Consider the following 13,064-nt stretch of genomic DNA (forward strand, 5'->3'; position numbering starts at 1 on the left):
TGGCAGCTCCATTTTTTCCCCTTTTCCCACCTCCTTTATAGCATTTCTCTCTTTTTTTTTTCCCAGTGGTAGAACTGCAAATATTTATCTGGATCAGCTCTTCTAGAAGCTGCTGCTGCTGCATCTTTCAGGCTGAAGGACGGGGCGTAATGCTTTAAGCCAGTGTTTTTCAAGCCTGACCGCTTTAAGATGTGTGGACTTCAACTCTCAGAATTCCTCAGCCAACATGCTGGGGAGATATAAACGATATATAAACCAATATATTAGGAGCAGAAGGGAGCCCTTGAAAAGGAACCCTGTGCTGACGAGGTGAACGTTGTCCTAAAACTGAGAGCCTTTGTTAAGGAGGACCAACCAAGAAGAGAAACCATCTTTTTGGAAGCTTCAGGACATTGCAGAAGAATTCCAAGCTATGTTTTGGATGAAAGCAGACGAGGCACCTTCTGTGGATGGCAGAAGCAAAGGGAACCACTTACCGTACCCTGTTGTGGGCAAGCCCAGGTGTTTCATGCGATTCTTCACAAGCTCAGACAGCTCCTGCCTTTCCGATCGCCGGTAGAGGTTCAGTCTCTGCTGGTTGATCCATTCGGCTGTTTTTGCTGTCTGCTTGTTGGCTCCTTTTCGGCTCAGACGTCGAGCCCACTGCATGCTTTTCCTCCGGAGAAGCGGGTGCTCCGTTTGGTCCGCGGGACACGAATTCCGGTGATGGTGGTGTGGTTTGGCATTCCAGGGCTCCTTCCCTTCCTTGATGTCTTCGCAGTCTTCCACATTGATTGAAATCTGTGACTGGGAACACCAGTAGGCCATGAGAAGAAAGTCATCAACAACTTTGGGATGATTCCCGGGAGAAGCCGGTCTGATTCCATGGAATCGTAGGGTATAGAAAAAGCAGTTTAATCTGCCCTAACAAAAAGGAAACTTTCTAGAAGGGGGATCATTGGTTAGCAATTAAATCCATGCTCTGTAGGTCAACCAAAGGACTCAGGTCGAATCAGTGAGAATTCACCTGGATTCAAACAACATGCTAGACGAGGCTAAAATGGCACCGGGTAGGTAGCGATTCAACATGTTTTGGTGAGCCTGGCTGTTGCCTCATTATCTTGGATGAACCAGGTCATCACATTAAGCCAAAATGTGGTTTCTAGATTGGAGCACAGCATGTTATCTGAACACAGCACATGCCCAGGTTTAGGGTTACGCATGTTGTGTGAACCTGTCCCTGAGCTCCCTCCATCCCGATTTTCTTTTGGCTTGGAGAAGCCAAATCTTGCATTTACATCTAACCATTGAAAAGAAGTGCATATCTGGTGACTCAAACCATACTCACCTGTGTTCTGATATCATGAGGCTGGGGTGGGGGGTTGGAGGGGAAGGGAGGATAGAGAAAAAAAGAGAAAGGAAAAAAAAGAAAAACTTGACAAATGATCTTTAAAACAATGCAGACAACCTTCTTTCTTTTTCTTTTTCCCTTTTGCTGAATGCTAGATTGGCAAGAGTGTTTGCTGAGTTGGTTGAGACAGACACACTTTCATTTTACTGCTATAGCATTCTCTAAAATGTACAGCAGGCTGAAAATAGAAAGGCATGGATGCCTCTTCTGTTGTGGACCTCACACCGGGATCCGGCTTGAGGATCACTAAGGGAGCTTTCAACACTCTGGTTCTAGAATGTGGCAATGGATCACAAGCCCTGCCTGCTTGCTGAGGATACTTTGGGATGCAAAGAGATCCTGTCCGAAAGAGCTCTACTTTGTCAGCTTCTTACATCAGTGGTGGAAAACATGTGGGATTCAGTTCTGTAAATGCCAATGGGAATCTCCGCGCTGGAAGAACACAGCTTCTGAAAGAGACGTCCGTAGGATCGGATCCAGAGGTCGTCTTCTGTGATTTTCATCTGTGCAGTAAAGCAATGAAAGAACATAAAGGAGAAGAAAAGAAAAAAAAAGGAGAAGGCATGATAAATAGTAGGTTTTAGGCCAAATCATGCCACCCTCCATATTCAGAGGCAGACTACTCCTGCAAGTTAGATTGCTGGGGATGAGGCCTAAGAGAAGGTATCTAGGACTCTTCCCACTAGCAATGCCCCCAGTGAGTAGATCCAAGACTCCTCAAGATGGGGCAAATCCATTATCCCCCCATTTTAGAGATACTTGGAGACAGAGGAACTCTTGCCTGAATCAGGCAAGAGGAAAATCAAATCATAGACCATATTGGTGCCATGGAAATGCACCAAGCATCAACACCACACTTACTGCACAGAGATAACCAGACCCAGGAGTTGTGTCCAGACCGAGTAATAATCTTGTGATGGTGATCATATAATCTTTCACAAAGGACTAAAAAGAAGAAAGACACCCATCAATCTTTTTGGAGGGACGGAGGCTAGTGCTACAATGTTGGCAGGTTAGATTCAAGTCAATATTTGAACGGGTTCAGTGATGATGATTAAAAAGCTTCCCTTCCCACCCGCAACCCAAGAAGCCCATATTTCACAGTTTGGAAACAGAACTAAAATAAAATGCAGACATATTGATTTCATTTTGGCCCCAGGGCAATTCCACAGGGCAAATCCTTCTTCAAAATCATTTAAGTTTGAGGTCTCCCTATCTCAAGACCCTTTGTCCTCCATCACCAACTCCATGTCCTCCATGGAATGGCTTGCAAAGTGGAACAGAAGATACTAGAGTCCCTGTGAAGGATCTGAGAAGTTTTGCTTTGAAAAGAAGGGTTTAAAAAGGATATTCAACTTGTTCCTTTCTCTGACCTGGTAAAGGAGCGTATCTAACATGCTGATGCTGAAAACCCGGCCAGCGGCAAACGGGAGGCGGAACATGAAAGCCAAGTTGGAGCCATTCTCTCGCTCTTTCTGTGCAGGAGACATTATAGGCAGGATAAAAATAGCTGTTTTTCAGATCAGGCCAGTATTCCTGTCTCCAACAAGAGTTGGATCAATAAATCTAGGAAGCTCATAAGCACAGGCTGAAGACCATGACTATCCCTGTTTATTTGGAACTTGGAAGGAGATAGCCTCTGAATGTAGGCTGTTCATATAGCTCTCACTGTAGTAAGGTGTCCCTATAACAGACACTGATTTACTTTATGAATTAGTTTAATCCATTTTTAAAAAATCTATGTCCCCTTTCTCATCTGAAAGGGTGTCCCAAGAATTTTTGGACCTTTAAGAATTTGGGCACTTTTTTCCTTCTCAATGATTTTCCCTTTAGTGTCATGACTGCAGCAGGTTAAACCTCATTGTAAAATTTCATTCTTTAAAAGGGAGGGTCAGAGCAAAACGTTGCAGGATGCGTGAAGCTCAGAATCCAGGACTATTTTCACAAATATGAGCTTCTTTGAAAGGGGATAGGAAACGACAAAAAAATCAGCCAACTGGACAACTTTCACCCCAAATGCTTGGTGTGGCTTCAAATTACAGGCCTGGAGTTACAGATTTGTATTGTTTCGTTACCTTCTCCAGTTTGGAAAGGGCCAATGAGTAGCTGTCCTTTGCCCGGAATTGCATAAACCTCATATTTGATGGATGGGTCAATTCAGTAATGATACTCAGACTTGGAAAAAGCCTGGGAGAGGGGGAAAAAATTTAAAAAGTGATAGCGAGCCTTTTGCAAAGATCAGAAAAGCATGTTCAGTCAAACCCAGGACCTTCTTTGGTCCTCAGCAGAAACTGGCCAGGTGTTTTAGGGAGAAGTATATAAAATGGCAAGTCTATGACCTGATCCCCAGCAATTCTGGGCTGCTTTTTGAATATAGAGGATCAGTGTGCCCATTGTTGGTTAGCAAAGGAATGATTTTTGCATGCTGTAAGCACGTTCTCCCTCACCTGAACATGGTCTGGACGTTGACGATAGTCTTGGCATCTGCCATGTAATCTTCCTCTGCACTCATGGTGCTTTCTTTATCTACTACCACCAAATTGTCAGCGTAAATAATGCCGCACTGCAGCAAGCTATCAAGGCTGGAAGAGAGAGGGAACCTTTAAGATCACATTCTTCGACACATCTAGGCTGAGTTAAGACTCCAGGAAATAATGCTCTGATTCATTTTCTGATCATTTTCTATTCCTCAATCCAAGACCCACAGATTCAGATGCACAATGTTCCTATCAAGTGACCAACTCTTTTCAGCAGTTCCAAATAAAACCAGGAACATGGGACAACCATTTTGATTCAAGCTCATTCTTGGCCTTCTGTTTCTTTCTCAGCTCACAGTCTGGGTTTAGCTAAGCTGTGACCTAATCGCTTCCCACTAATAAAGCTTAATTGTGGCTCAGCAGAGGTGAGTCCACTTCCTCTGAGGAATTTTAGATATTGACCCCAGAGAGAATTGTAGGCTGTATGAACATGGCCATAACTGCATTGAATTCCTTGTAAATTGGATTTTTAAATTTGTTTTGCAGTTTATTGCATAGGGGGGTGTTTAACTTTAAGATCTAAGGAAAAAGAGGAGAAAGTGTATACGGAAGAAGGGAATGGGAAGAAGGGAAAGAAGGAAATAAACAATACAACAGAAAATCAACAGTAAAAAACAACTTCTAAATTCTTATCCTTCATGGCATAAGGAAGTTAGATTTTAGCATTCTGGGACACAGAAGATGACACTTACTTATCGATTGTACCTTCCATGTAATAAACCATTGGGAAACAACAGATGGCTTCCAAGAAGTGATGGTCTGGTCTAAAAAGAGGGAGAGAAAAAAAAAATCAGGTTCAGTTCCACTGACATTCCTATTTCTTTCTAAATGTGCCTGTTTCTGACTGTTAAGCAATTGGAGCAGAGATTTATCTTGTCTGGTTTTGCAAAACCAAGTCCATTCCTCATCATTTAAAAACAGATATGTTTATACATCACTGCTTTATTCCTTACAGGTGAACCTCAAGAATTAATTCCCATTCACTGTATCGAAGGCGCACAATATTCTCAACCAAAACAGGAGCCCCCAATGAAGACAGTTCATGGCATGCACTGATTATGACTGAGATCCTTTGAACACAAATATCAGAGGTTTCATAGGGGCAGGAGGCTAGGCAGAACAGCTTCCAATCATGTCTTCAGCTACTGAACACAAGGTTAGGGTAAGGAGGGAAAGAAAGGATCAAAAGGGCCCAAATTCTTTGCACAATTCATTTGATGCAATTCCAGCGTCATCAGCCGCAGTCTCTCTGAGCCAGAAGACTTTCCGGCGCAGCGCCGTTTGAGTTCCCTAAGCCTTCTAATTATGACTCAGACCTGATCAATTGCAGATTCCCTCTTGCTGGCATTCTTGTTCTCTACTATAAATGTTGCCTGTGTGTTTATATCTGGAACAGTGACCCAGCATATTGCACATTCAAGAGAAATCATCTGGAAAAAAAGAAGAAGAACTTGCTTGTTGTCCAGCAACAGCACGATGGGATTCAACTCCTTCCGTGACCGATAATACGCCCGGAGAGGGACAATAAAATTATACAAGCCGTTGCCCGCAGTCTCAGCAGACACAATGATCAACTTGTTCTTAAAGCCATAGGCCTTGGCATCTTCGTAACTATTGTGCTTGCAGCCCTGGAAACACACCACCACAAGAGTTATTGTTATTAGGAAGTTGAGAATTGACTGGGGTTTACAGTCAGCCTTCACTACAAGGCTTGCAGGATAATGGATGTTAATTTAGCAAATGACATAGCTCCAGTCAAGAACCTGTTCAGAAATGGCACACAGCCTTTTACCTTGTCCAGACGCAAGCAACAGAAAGGTGCCTTGATGGGCAAAAGGTGGCAGAGGGTAGGAGAACTTCCAATATAAGGTGAGTTGGGAGGGTACCCTTTCACATACCTTAAAAAAAAAGATTAAAATTTGAGCTATCTTTTTCTTCTTGCAAGGTGTTCTACTGATGTTCGGTAGAACCTGAGAAATGCAGAAGGACTTCTTGCTCAACTGGACTTCACAAATCCTGATCAAGTCGTGCCCCCCAACCCTTTAATAGAACTCCAATTTACAGCGTGCAGACCAAATCTGAAATAATTAGAAAGGAGAAGGGGGCCACATTTTAGCTGAGCCCTGGCTTCATTTTAAGGATCTTGAAGGAAAGAGTCAAACAGTTCCACCTTTTCCCACCAGATGGTACAGCTGTTCCATCTTAGCCGAATAAATTCTTGTTTGCCTCCCCTCCCTTTTTTGACAGCTTCTGGTGGGAGCTAGGAAAAAATAGACCATTAAGGGGAGGTTAATGTATGCAAATAGGCTCTTACTAGGGAGTAAATAATAGGAAATTTGCATGGCTGCACTTGCGTGGAACTGAATGCTGGAGTCATACTGGGTCTCTTTTAATACTCAGAGCACAATCTTGGCAGAGACTGCACACCCCACTGCACATCAAAACGTATTTTGGAAGCAGCATGGGGGGTTTGACCAGTGCAGAGTTGAGTCAGTGATTCTCAAGAATTTGACAATGCCTCTTCTCAGGTGAGCAACGCTGGCATGGCGACACTGAGAGCCCAATCATCTTATTTTATGACCACTTGTTATATCTGAAGTCTACCAAAGGTCCAAAGATTGAGATGGCAATCAGCCCATTCATACAAAGAAAGTGGGGGGCAGAGGGGGCTTATATCACAAAATGGTCCCTTCAGTTGGTATGTTCCTTATGAGAAAAGCCCCGTCACCAAAACTTCAGCGTACTTGAATGCTAAGTATCAAGGGAGTGTGTGTGTATGTGTGTATCTGTGCCTGGGCTCCCTATTGTGGGGGCGGGGGCGGTCAAAAGAACTTACTCTGTAATGGTCAAGCCATCATCATCTGACTGAGTCACCTCATCCTCAGACTGGTCGCTGAGCATGTCGCATGGTAAAAGAGAGGAAGTGTCGGCCACCTCCAGAACGGGGGCAATGCTGGGCCTCCTTTTCCCAGACCCGTTCTCAGCTGGCAACGTCAACTTGGAGGTGTGGACGGGGCGGCATTCTGTGTTCTGCAGGTCCATGGCCACAGTGCCTGAATCGAAGGAGAGGAGGCATCAGCGGTGCCTGGGGCTGCCCGTCTGAAGCTCTGGTAGACCCTGCTGGTCTACAGGCAGAAGCCCATGCAGAATCGGACACATCTTCCAAAGAGCTATGTATCTATTCTCAGAATCCCAGAAGGCTCTTCATTTTTTCCCCCCAAACACGAGACTGACAGAGACTGTTTAGCAAGATTTAGTCAGACGACGGGAAGAATGACAAGAATGTCAGCAACTGAACTAGTTCCCACTTGCAACTATACATCCCCAGTACACTCATTTATTTATTTAAAAGACACACATGGCCACCCATCTTATAAAACACAACTCCGGGCGGCTCACAAAAGTAGTAAAATCAAAAATAAGAAAAAGCAAGAAAACCAGGGGCCTTCCCACCATCTCCAATCCATCAATCTGTACAATCCCCAGGGTCCAGCCTTACCCCATCCCAATGTCTGGGGGGAAAGCCAGCCCTTTATGGGTTTCCAGAAGGCTAAAATGGGTGGGGGCTCACGGGGAAGTATATTCCACAGGGCAGGGCCTGCTACAGAAAAGACACATTAGGGGATGGTCTTCCCATTTTTATTTTTACTGACTTTTTGGCAGTTCTTATCACTGATAATGAAGGAACTTGCAAGTGGCTGTTTATAAAATCATCCCTTGACTTTTGATCACTCTGGAAACTGAGTAAAAAATGATGCCAGAACAAAATTATTCATAGCACTGAGCAATACAATTAAAGTGCTTTTTTTCAAGCTGATAAAACCCTGCCAACTATATTATCCTACACTCCTTGAATTACCAGCTGGGTAATGAAAAAAGAAAAAGTAGGGGGGAAAAAAAACCCCAGTAGAATTTATTTTCACTCAGCTTAAATAGCTAGCAAATAAATAGCTAAAACTATGTTAGAGGCTGGGACCCTTGATATACCAGGAACTTCAGGAAGCTAGGCTAGGACCTTTGATAGGCTAGTATAAGCTGATAGGCTGGCATTTTGCCTAAGAAGTGGTGAGAGATTAAGATACAGCCCTAAAACTAAAAATTTAAAAATTGAAATCCCCTCCCCTCCTTTGTAGGAAATAGATGATGGAGTTAAACTTAGAACAATTTTGCAATGAACCACTGGAAAAAGTTGAGAGCAACTCACCCATGCTAGCAATGATGCTATGGACTGGCAATCTTGATGGCCCATCATAGATCCCTTTGCCTAAAAAGAGTTTCTGTTTCTGCTTCTCTTCCTGCTTGAATATGAAGGCAGAGTTCTCCTCCTTGGTGATGTTGATGTAGAAGCATGTGTCCGATGCAGTCATGATGTGACGCGGTCCTGGGTTGAGGAGGATGCTTTTATTCTCCTCCCTTCTCACACCCATCAAGCAAACACCATATCTGAAAGGACCAAGGATCAAGATAAAACCAGTTGCCATGACTTAATGCTCAGCCTCAGTGTTGATGCTGGTAGGTGGGTGGGAAGAGAGCAAGCAGAATTCATGTGACAGATCTGTTTAAATTTATCTCCTGTATTTCCACTAAATGATGCTCATTGTGTCTAAAATCTGGTCTCAGAGAATGCAGGGCGGGGGAAATAACTCTACTCAGTTATGTCACACTTGGGATGAATCAGCCTGATTCCCATTTGCAGAACCTGAAGTCCAAAGGGAATTAAAATCAGGCAGGGTTTCCAGTCAGATAGAGGAGGAGGAGGCATGGCTGGATTGTGAATTGTGAAGGATGGGATAATGGGGACTGGCAATGCTAAGTGTGGAACTTCCTCACTCTGTCTCCCTGCATCCCTTTTTGTGGCAGGTCAAGCAAACGGTTAGAATAACATTCCCAACATTTCACTATTGATCTATGGTTAGCAATAAATGCAAAAGAATGGTTAGTAATAATAGCACATTAAAATAATTGAAGATTCTGGTTTGCGTAGATCCTGACACAAAAGGAACATTGGAAGAAGGTTCTGGTCTCTATTCCCCGTGGGAATTTTTAGCATCCCAAAAGGCTTTGGGTGGGCATTGCAAAAGAGAAGACATGAAAGGCTTTTCCGACCCTTCCTATTCCTTTTGGATCTACTCCTTGACACCCCCTCCCTGATCCAAGCAAGAAATCTGGCTTTTCTGCTTACTTTTTGTGAGCGTGGAAGGACGCGTAGGTAAAGCTCTTTCCCTCATACTCCATGAAAAACTTGCTGTCACCCATGCGGATGTGGTAAACCTCATTGCCCGAGCAGCGCCCATACATCCTTTGCCACTGCTCTGGTGACTCCTGGCCTTCCCTGGAAGTAGATTCAAATCAACCAAACCATTGAGGAGCCTGATGTATTCCAATTCAGAGTGTGGGATGTGCCCCATGCGTTATCCCTTTTTCAACTCATCGAGTACCCTGGAAGAATGTGTTGTGGAAAACAGAAAGGCATGACCACCAGGGACAGAGTCTCTGGGGAGAAGTGGCAATTGTCCTGGGCCTCACGCGTGAAAGAAAGCCCATCAAACGGAGGTTCTGTACTTCTAAGGAGCAGGTGGATCGATACTTTGCCTTCCGGTGCAATAAAACTGACCAATTTCCCATGCATTCCCATTTTGGGGCCATCAACTTCAATGGACCCCCAAAGCAATGGAGAATGACACTGTGTTGAGATGCAGAGAAAAGAAAGGTGTATGTGAAAAACACCATCACATCTGCTTCCAAGCCTTAAAAAGGCCTGCTTCAGTCCAGGGCACTGCAGCTGAAATAAAATACTACAGAGATGATTTTTATAATGGATAATAAGAAAAGGCATGGATTAGCAAACCAAGCAAAATCACGTCAGGTCACTATCAATGGCAGATGGCAAGCGGCTCCTGCTTTGTGCAGTCTGAGTGAATTTTTCAATGTAAGGAAATGAGCTATCCAACTGCTAGTGCTGAAATGAAAAATCAAGAAACAACCCGGTCCATTTCAATGGAGACTGGGAGTGGGACCCATTAGCCTCAGGTAGAAAAAAGCCTGCCTCATGATGGATAGAAAAACATGACCTCTGAGATCAAATCCTGATCTGGAGGCTTTTCTGGACGAGCTGCCCAAAGCCAAAGTCAAGCGACACCACAAATTCCAGCTGACCATTCCTTTACTTGGGTTGCTTCTCAGTCCAGTCAACTGAGGTTCCAAAATGGGGGGAAGAAGTTGGTCACGATGCTATTGTTCATGGTGAGCAATGATGAGATTAGTGTTTTATGGAAGTAGGGGTCATGCATTGGTTCTTCATACCACCAAGGAAGATAGCAACTTCACCTAACGCTCACAAACTGCAGAAGGAGGACATATCCTTTAGAAAATACCCCTTTTATTCCAAGTGTGTGTCCCCATGGGGGGGAAAAACAGCTTTCCCCACATCTGGATTGAAAATGCAGCAAGGAAGGACTTCTTGCAGTCCAGCAATTCTTCATTTCAATGAAGAATTTAGTCTTTCTTTCATGGAGGAATGCCATTCAGGGACAATTCGCTTGCTTTGTACTTTCCAGGGTGGGTTTCAAAAAGCAAGGACTGAAAAACCAAGATCCTAAAGCCCTTTGTCTCAAGCTGGTGTCTCCTTCCAGAAGACTTAAGATGACATCTTCCAGAATTCACAGCATGCTGCCGTTCATACCCTCAATATGAGGTCAATTTGGGACTTAGCATTAGGAATGAATTTTATTTTGCAGAGGTTTATTAACTTCCTTTATTATCTTGTTAACTGATCACTTATTCATAACTTCTTATTTTCTGAAGAGACAAGGACTAACATGCTTAAACTTTGGGTATCCAGTTAGTCCACATTTTGATGGCTACTTTTTCTTAAATAGTAAAACAGCTTCTTTAACATGGATGTGTCAGATGTTGCCCCCAGCTAGAAACTGCCTGGCAGTTCACAATTTTTGACTACTTACTGCCCTCTGGAAGTGTGGACAAGAAGGGTGATAAGTGTGGAGGTAGCTGGGCAGACACAGTTCAATGCCAGCATGGCGTATTTGCACTCCTCTTCGCACACCACGTGATCTGAAATCAAAGCAGGTCCTTTTTTATTCCTGAAGCATCATTCCAAATTTCCAGCAAAACATTTGGATCCCTTTGATACATTTGCTTTGTGATTACTTTTTAAAAAATGCCTCTGCTGCTATGAATTTCTAAGGTGTGACATTTTGAAGGGTGTGAACTTTGACATTCTGCTTTGTTATGTCTTCATAAACCATACTATGTTTCTATAATAAGCAGCAGTGGATAAATTAAAGAAATGCATCTTGCCATCACGCTAAGAACAGCTTAAGAATATGAAGTCATTACCTTCCTAATACAGCCTATACCTCTTCCAATTTCTTCCCCAAGTGTATAAAGTCAGAACTCCCAATTCAAGGACCCTTTCCTGTCTATGTCCCTCTCCCCCCAAAAACTTCTTGTACCTATCAATTTGCCACTCCACGCAGTACATCAAATAGTCTGGAATGATTTCAAGCAAAATCTCAGATAACTTGTTTCCTGGAACTTCAGATATTTGGTTAAACTGTAAAGTCTGATTTTTATTAGTTTTATCTTAATTATGTTGGGGGATACCCTAACCAAAAACAGTGCAAAGGGACATCTTTCTTGATTCTGAGAGCTGAAAACAGATCCATCGCACATTAAAGATTTTATGTAACTTTAAAATATATGGTTAGAGAAGAGCAGGAATGACAGATGCCAAACAGAGAAACCAAATCCATGAGCTTGTAAGCAATGTGATGTGTGCAGATGAAACTGTGTAAAGCCAATAAATGTTCCAGGAAAGTCAGCTAGTTGCATCTGAGACAATGAACTCCACTTGTCTGTTTGCAGATGCCAAATCATTGTGTTTTGTTTTTATATCCCAGTTGCTAATTTGCTGGCTGGTGTTGATTAGAAAAGGAGGAAAAACACCTCATATACCACCCATGTTTTCAGCTGATGACATTTTTAGGAAAGAAAAACCCTTGCCAATAATGGGAAAAGGTGAAAGGCTCCTCTGGAGCTGGGTTTTCCCATCTAACAACCAACAGACAGATGGGAGGAAAAGTCCTACCTGCAAACTTGACGTGAAATTTATTCTCCGGTTTCAAAATCTGAACGTAGAGGGGACAGTTAGGAGCAAAATCTTTCACTGCCCAAGCTCTTAGGATCGTTTGATGATCCTACAGAAGAATGATCACAAATATCCTACTTAGAAATGGTCCCTGACAGTTTTCACATTCTAAGCAGGAGTGTTTGCAAGAGAAAAAGGACTTTTTAAACATTTCCAAGGGAATTATTGTGTCCCCATTAGCTAACCTATTAATTCCTATGGCACAAATATAATACAACACATTGCATGAATATTCTTTGCACAATATCTTATTTCTATACTACCCACTGACAAAAATTATTCTCAAGATCATTTAAAATGATCCATTGGAAGAGTTGAACCATGTTCAAATGAGGCAATACGTTAGTATAAAAGACAAACCCCACACAGACAGCCTTGATGAGATTGTATTTTCAATTACATTAAGACCCTTTTCTTGAAGTGTTTCATCAAGAAATCTTCCAGGCACTGATCAGATTGAGCAGCCTCACCTGAGATCTTGCATGGCCTCATCTGAGAATTTCCTTCAGAGTTATAATTTTTGGAGTTTCACAAACGTTGCTTGAGATGGGGGAGGAAGGGGGGGGGGAATGCCCTTTTATCACTTCCTTGGCATAGTCATTTTGTCAGCCAAGGGATTAATCCTGTAACTTACTGCAGCTGTGCGGTCCACTTCATTTCGACTGCTCAAAATAAAACAAGCTTCTCCATTGTCCATCCTGCAAACATAATGTATTCTATTAGCCTAGTCTGGTGGGAAGTTTAATTAGAAATACAAACACTGGGAAAGGAGAAACCATAGTTAATAGACCAACAAAACTCATATCTCTTTTTCCCTTCAAACCCATCACCCCAAATCCATATTTCTCACAGACCTTTTTGGCTCAATCCAGTCTTCCTTGTGACCGTGACTGAGCCCCCATACCTGTAAATGACTCCTGGATACTATATTTACCCTTGTCTCTTATCTCCTTCCTTCTGATATTTATTC

The 13,064-nt window shown here is 43.0% G+C and overlaps 1 protein-coding gene across 7 annotated transcripts in view; it reads right to left on the bottom strand.

Annotated features, from left to right (window-relative positions):
* Positions 1–13,064, bottom strand: part of KCNT1 (potassium sodium-activated channel subfamily T member 1) — a 43,807-nt gene that overhangs the window by 10,071 nt on the left and 20,672 nt on the right. For 3 of the 7 annotated variants that reach the window (XM_025172242.2, XM_025172234.2, XM_025172224.2), the window contains 16 exons: positions 12,729–12,792; positions 12,035–12,143; positions 10,890–10,998; positions 9,110–9,259; positions 8,132–8,370; positions 6,764–6,980; positions 5,720–5,825; positions 5,383–5,555; positions 4,620–4,691; positions 3,838–3,972; positions 3,466–3,577; positions 2,764–2,865; positions 2,252–2,335; positions 1,765–1,893; positions 1,328–1,348; positions 477–786 (listed from right to left, as the gene is read on the bottom strand). In XM_025172242.2, coding sequence (XP_025028010.1) covers positions 477–786; positions 1,328–1,348; positions 1,765–1,893; positions 2,252–2,335; positions 2,764–2,865; positions 3,466–3,577; positions 3,838–3,972; positions 4,620–4,691; positions 5,383–5,555; positions 5,720–5,825; positions 6,764–6,980; positions 8,132–8,370; positions 9,110–9,259; positions 10,890–10,998; positions 12,035–12,143; positions 12,729–12,792 — 2,132 coding nt within the window. The remainder of the gene's footprint in view (positions 1–476; positions 787–1,327; positions 1,349–1,764; positions 1,894–2,251; positions 2,336–2,763; positions 2,866–3,465; positions 3,578–3,837; positions 3,973–4,619; positions 4,692–5,382; positions 5,556–5,719; positions 5,826–6,763; positions 6,981–8,131; positions 8,371–9,109; positions 9,260–10,889; positions 10,999–12,034; positions 12,144–12,728; positions 12,793–13,064) is intronic. The other 4 variants (XM_025172228.2, XM_025172237.2, XM_025172226.2 and 1 more) reach the window with 3 other exon arrangements.

The sequence above is a fragment of the Python bivittatus genome, unplaced genomic scaffold (genome assembly GCF_059951505.1).
Source record: "Python bivittatus isolate LINGU-HERP-01145 unplaced genomic scaffold, Pbiv_v1 ctg000160_np1212, whole genome shotgun sequence".
NCBI lineage: Eukaryota > Metazoa > Chordata > Lepidosauria > Squamata > Pythonidae > Python > Python bivittatus.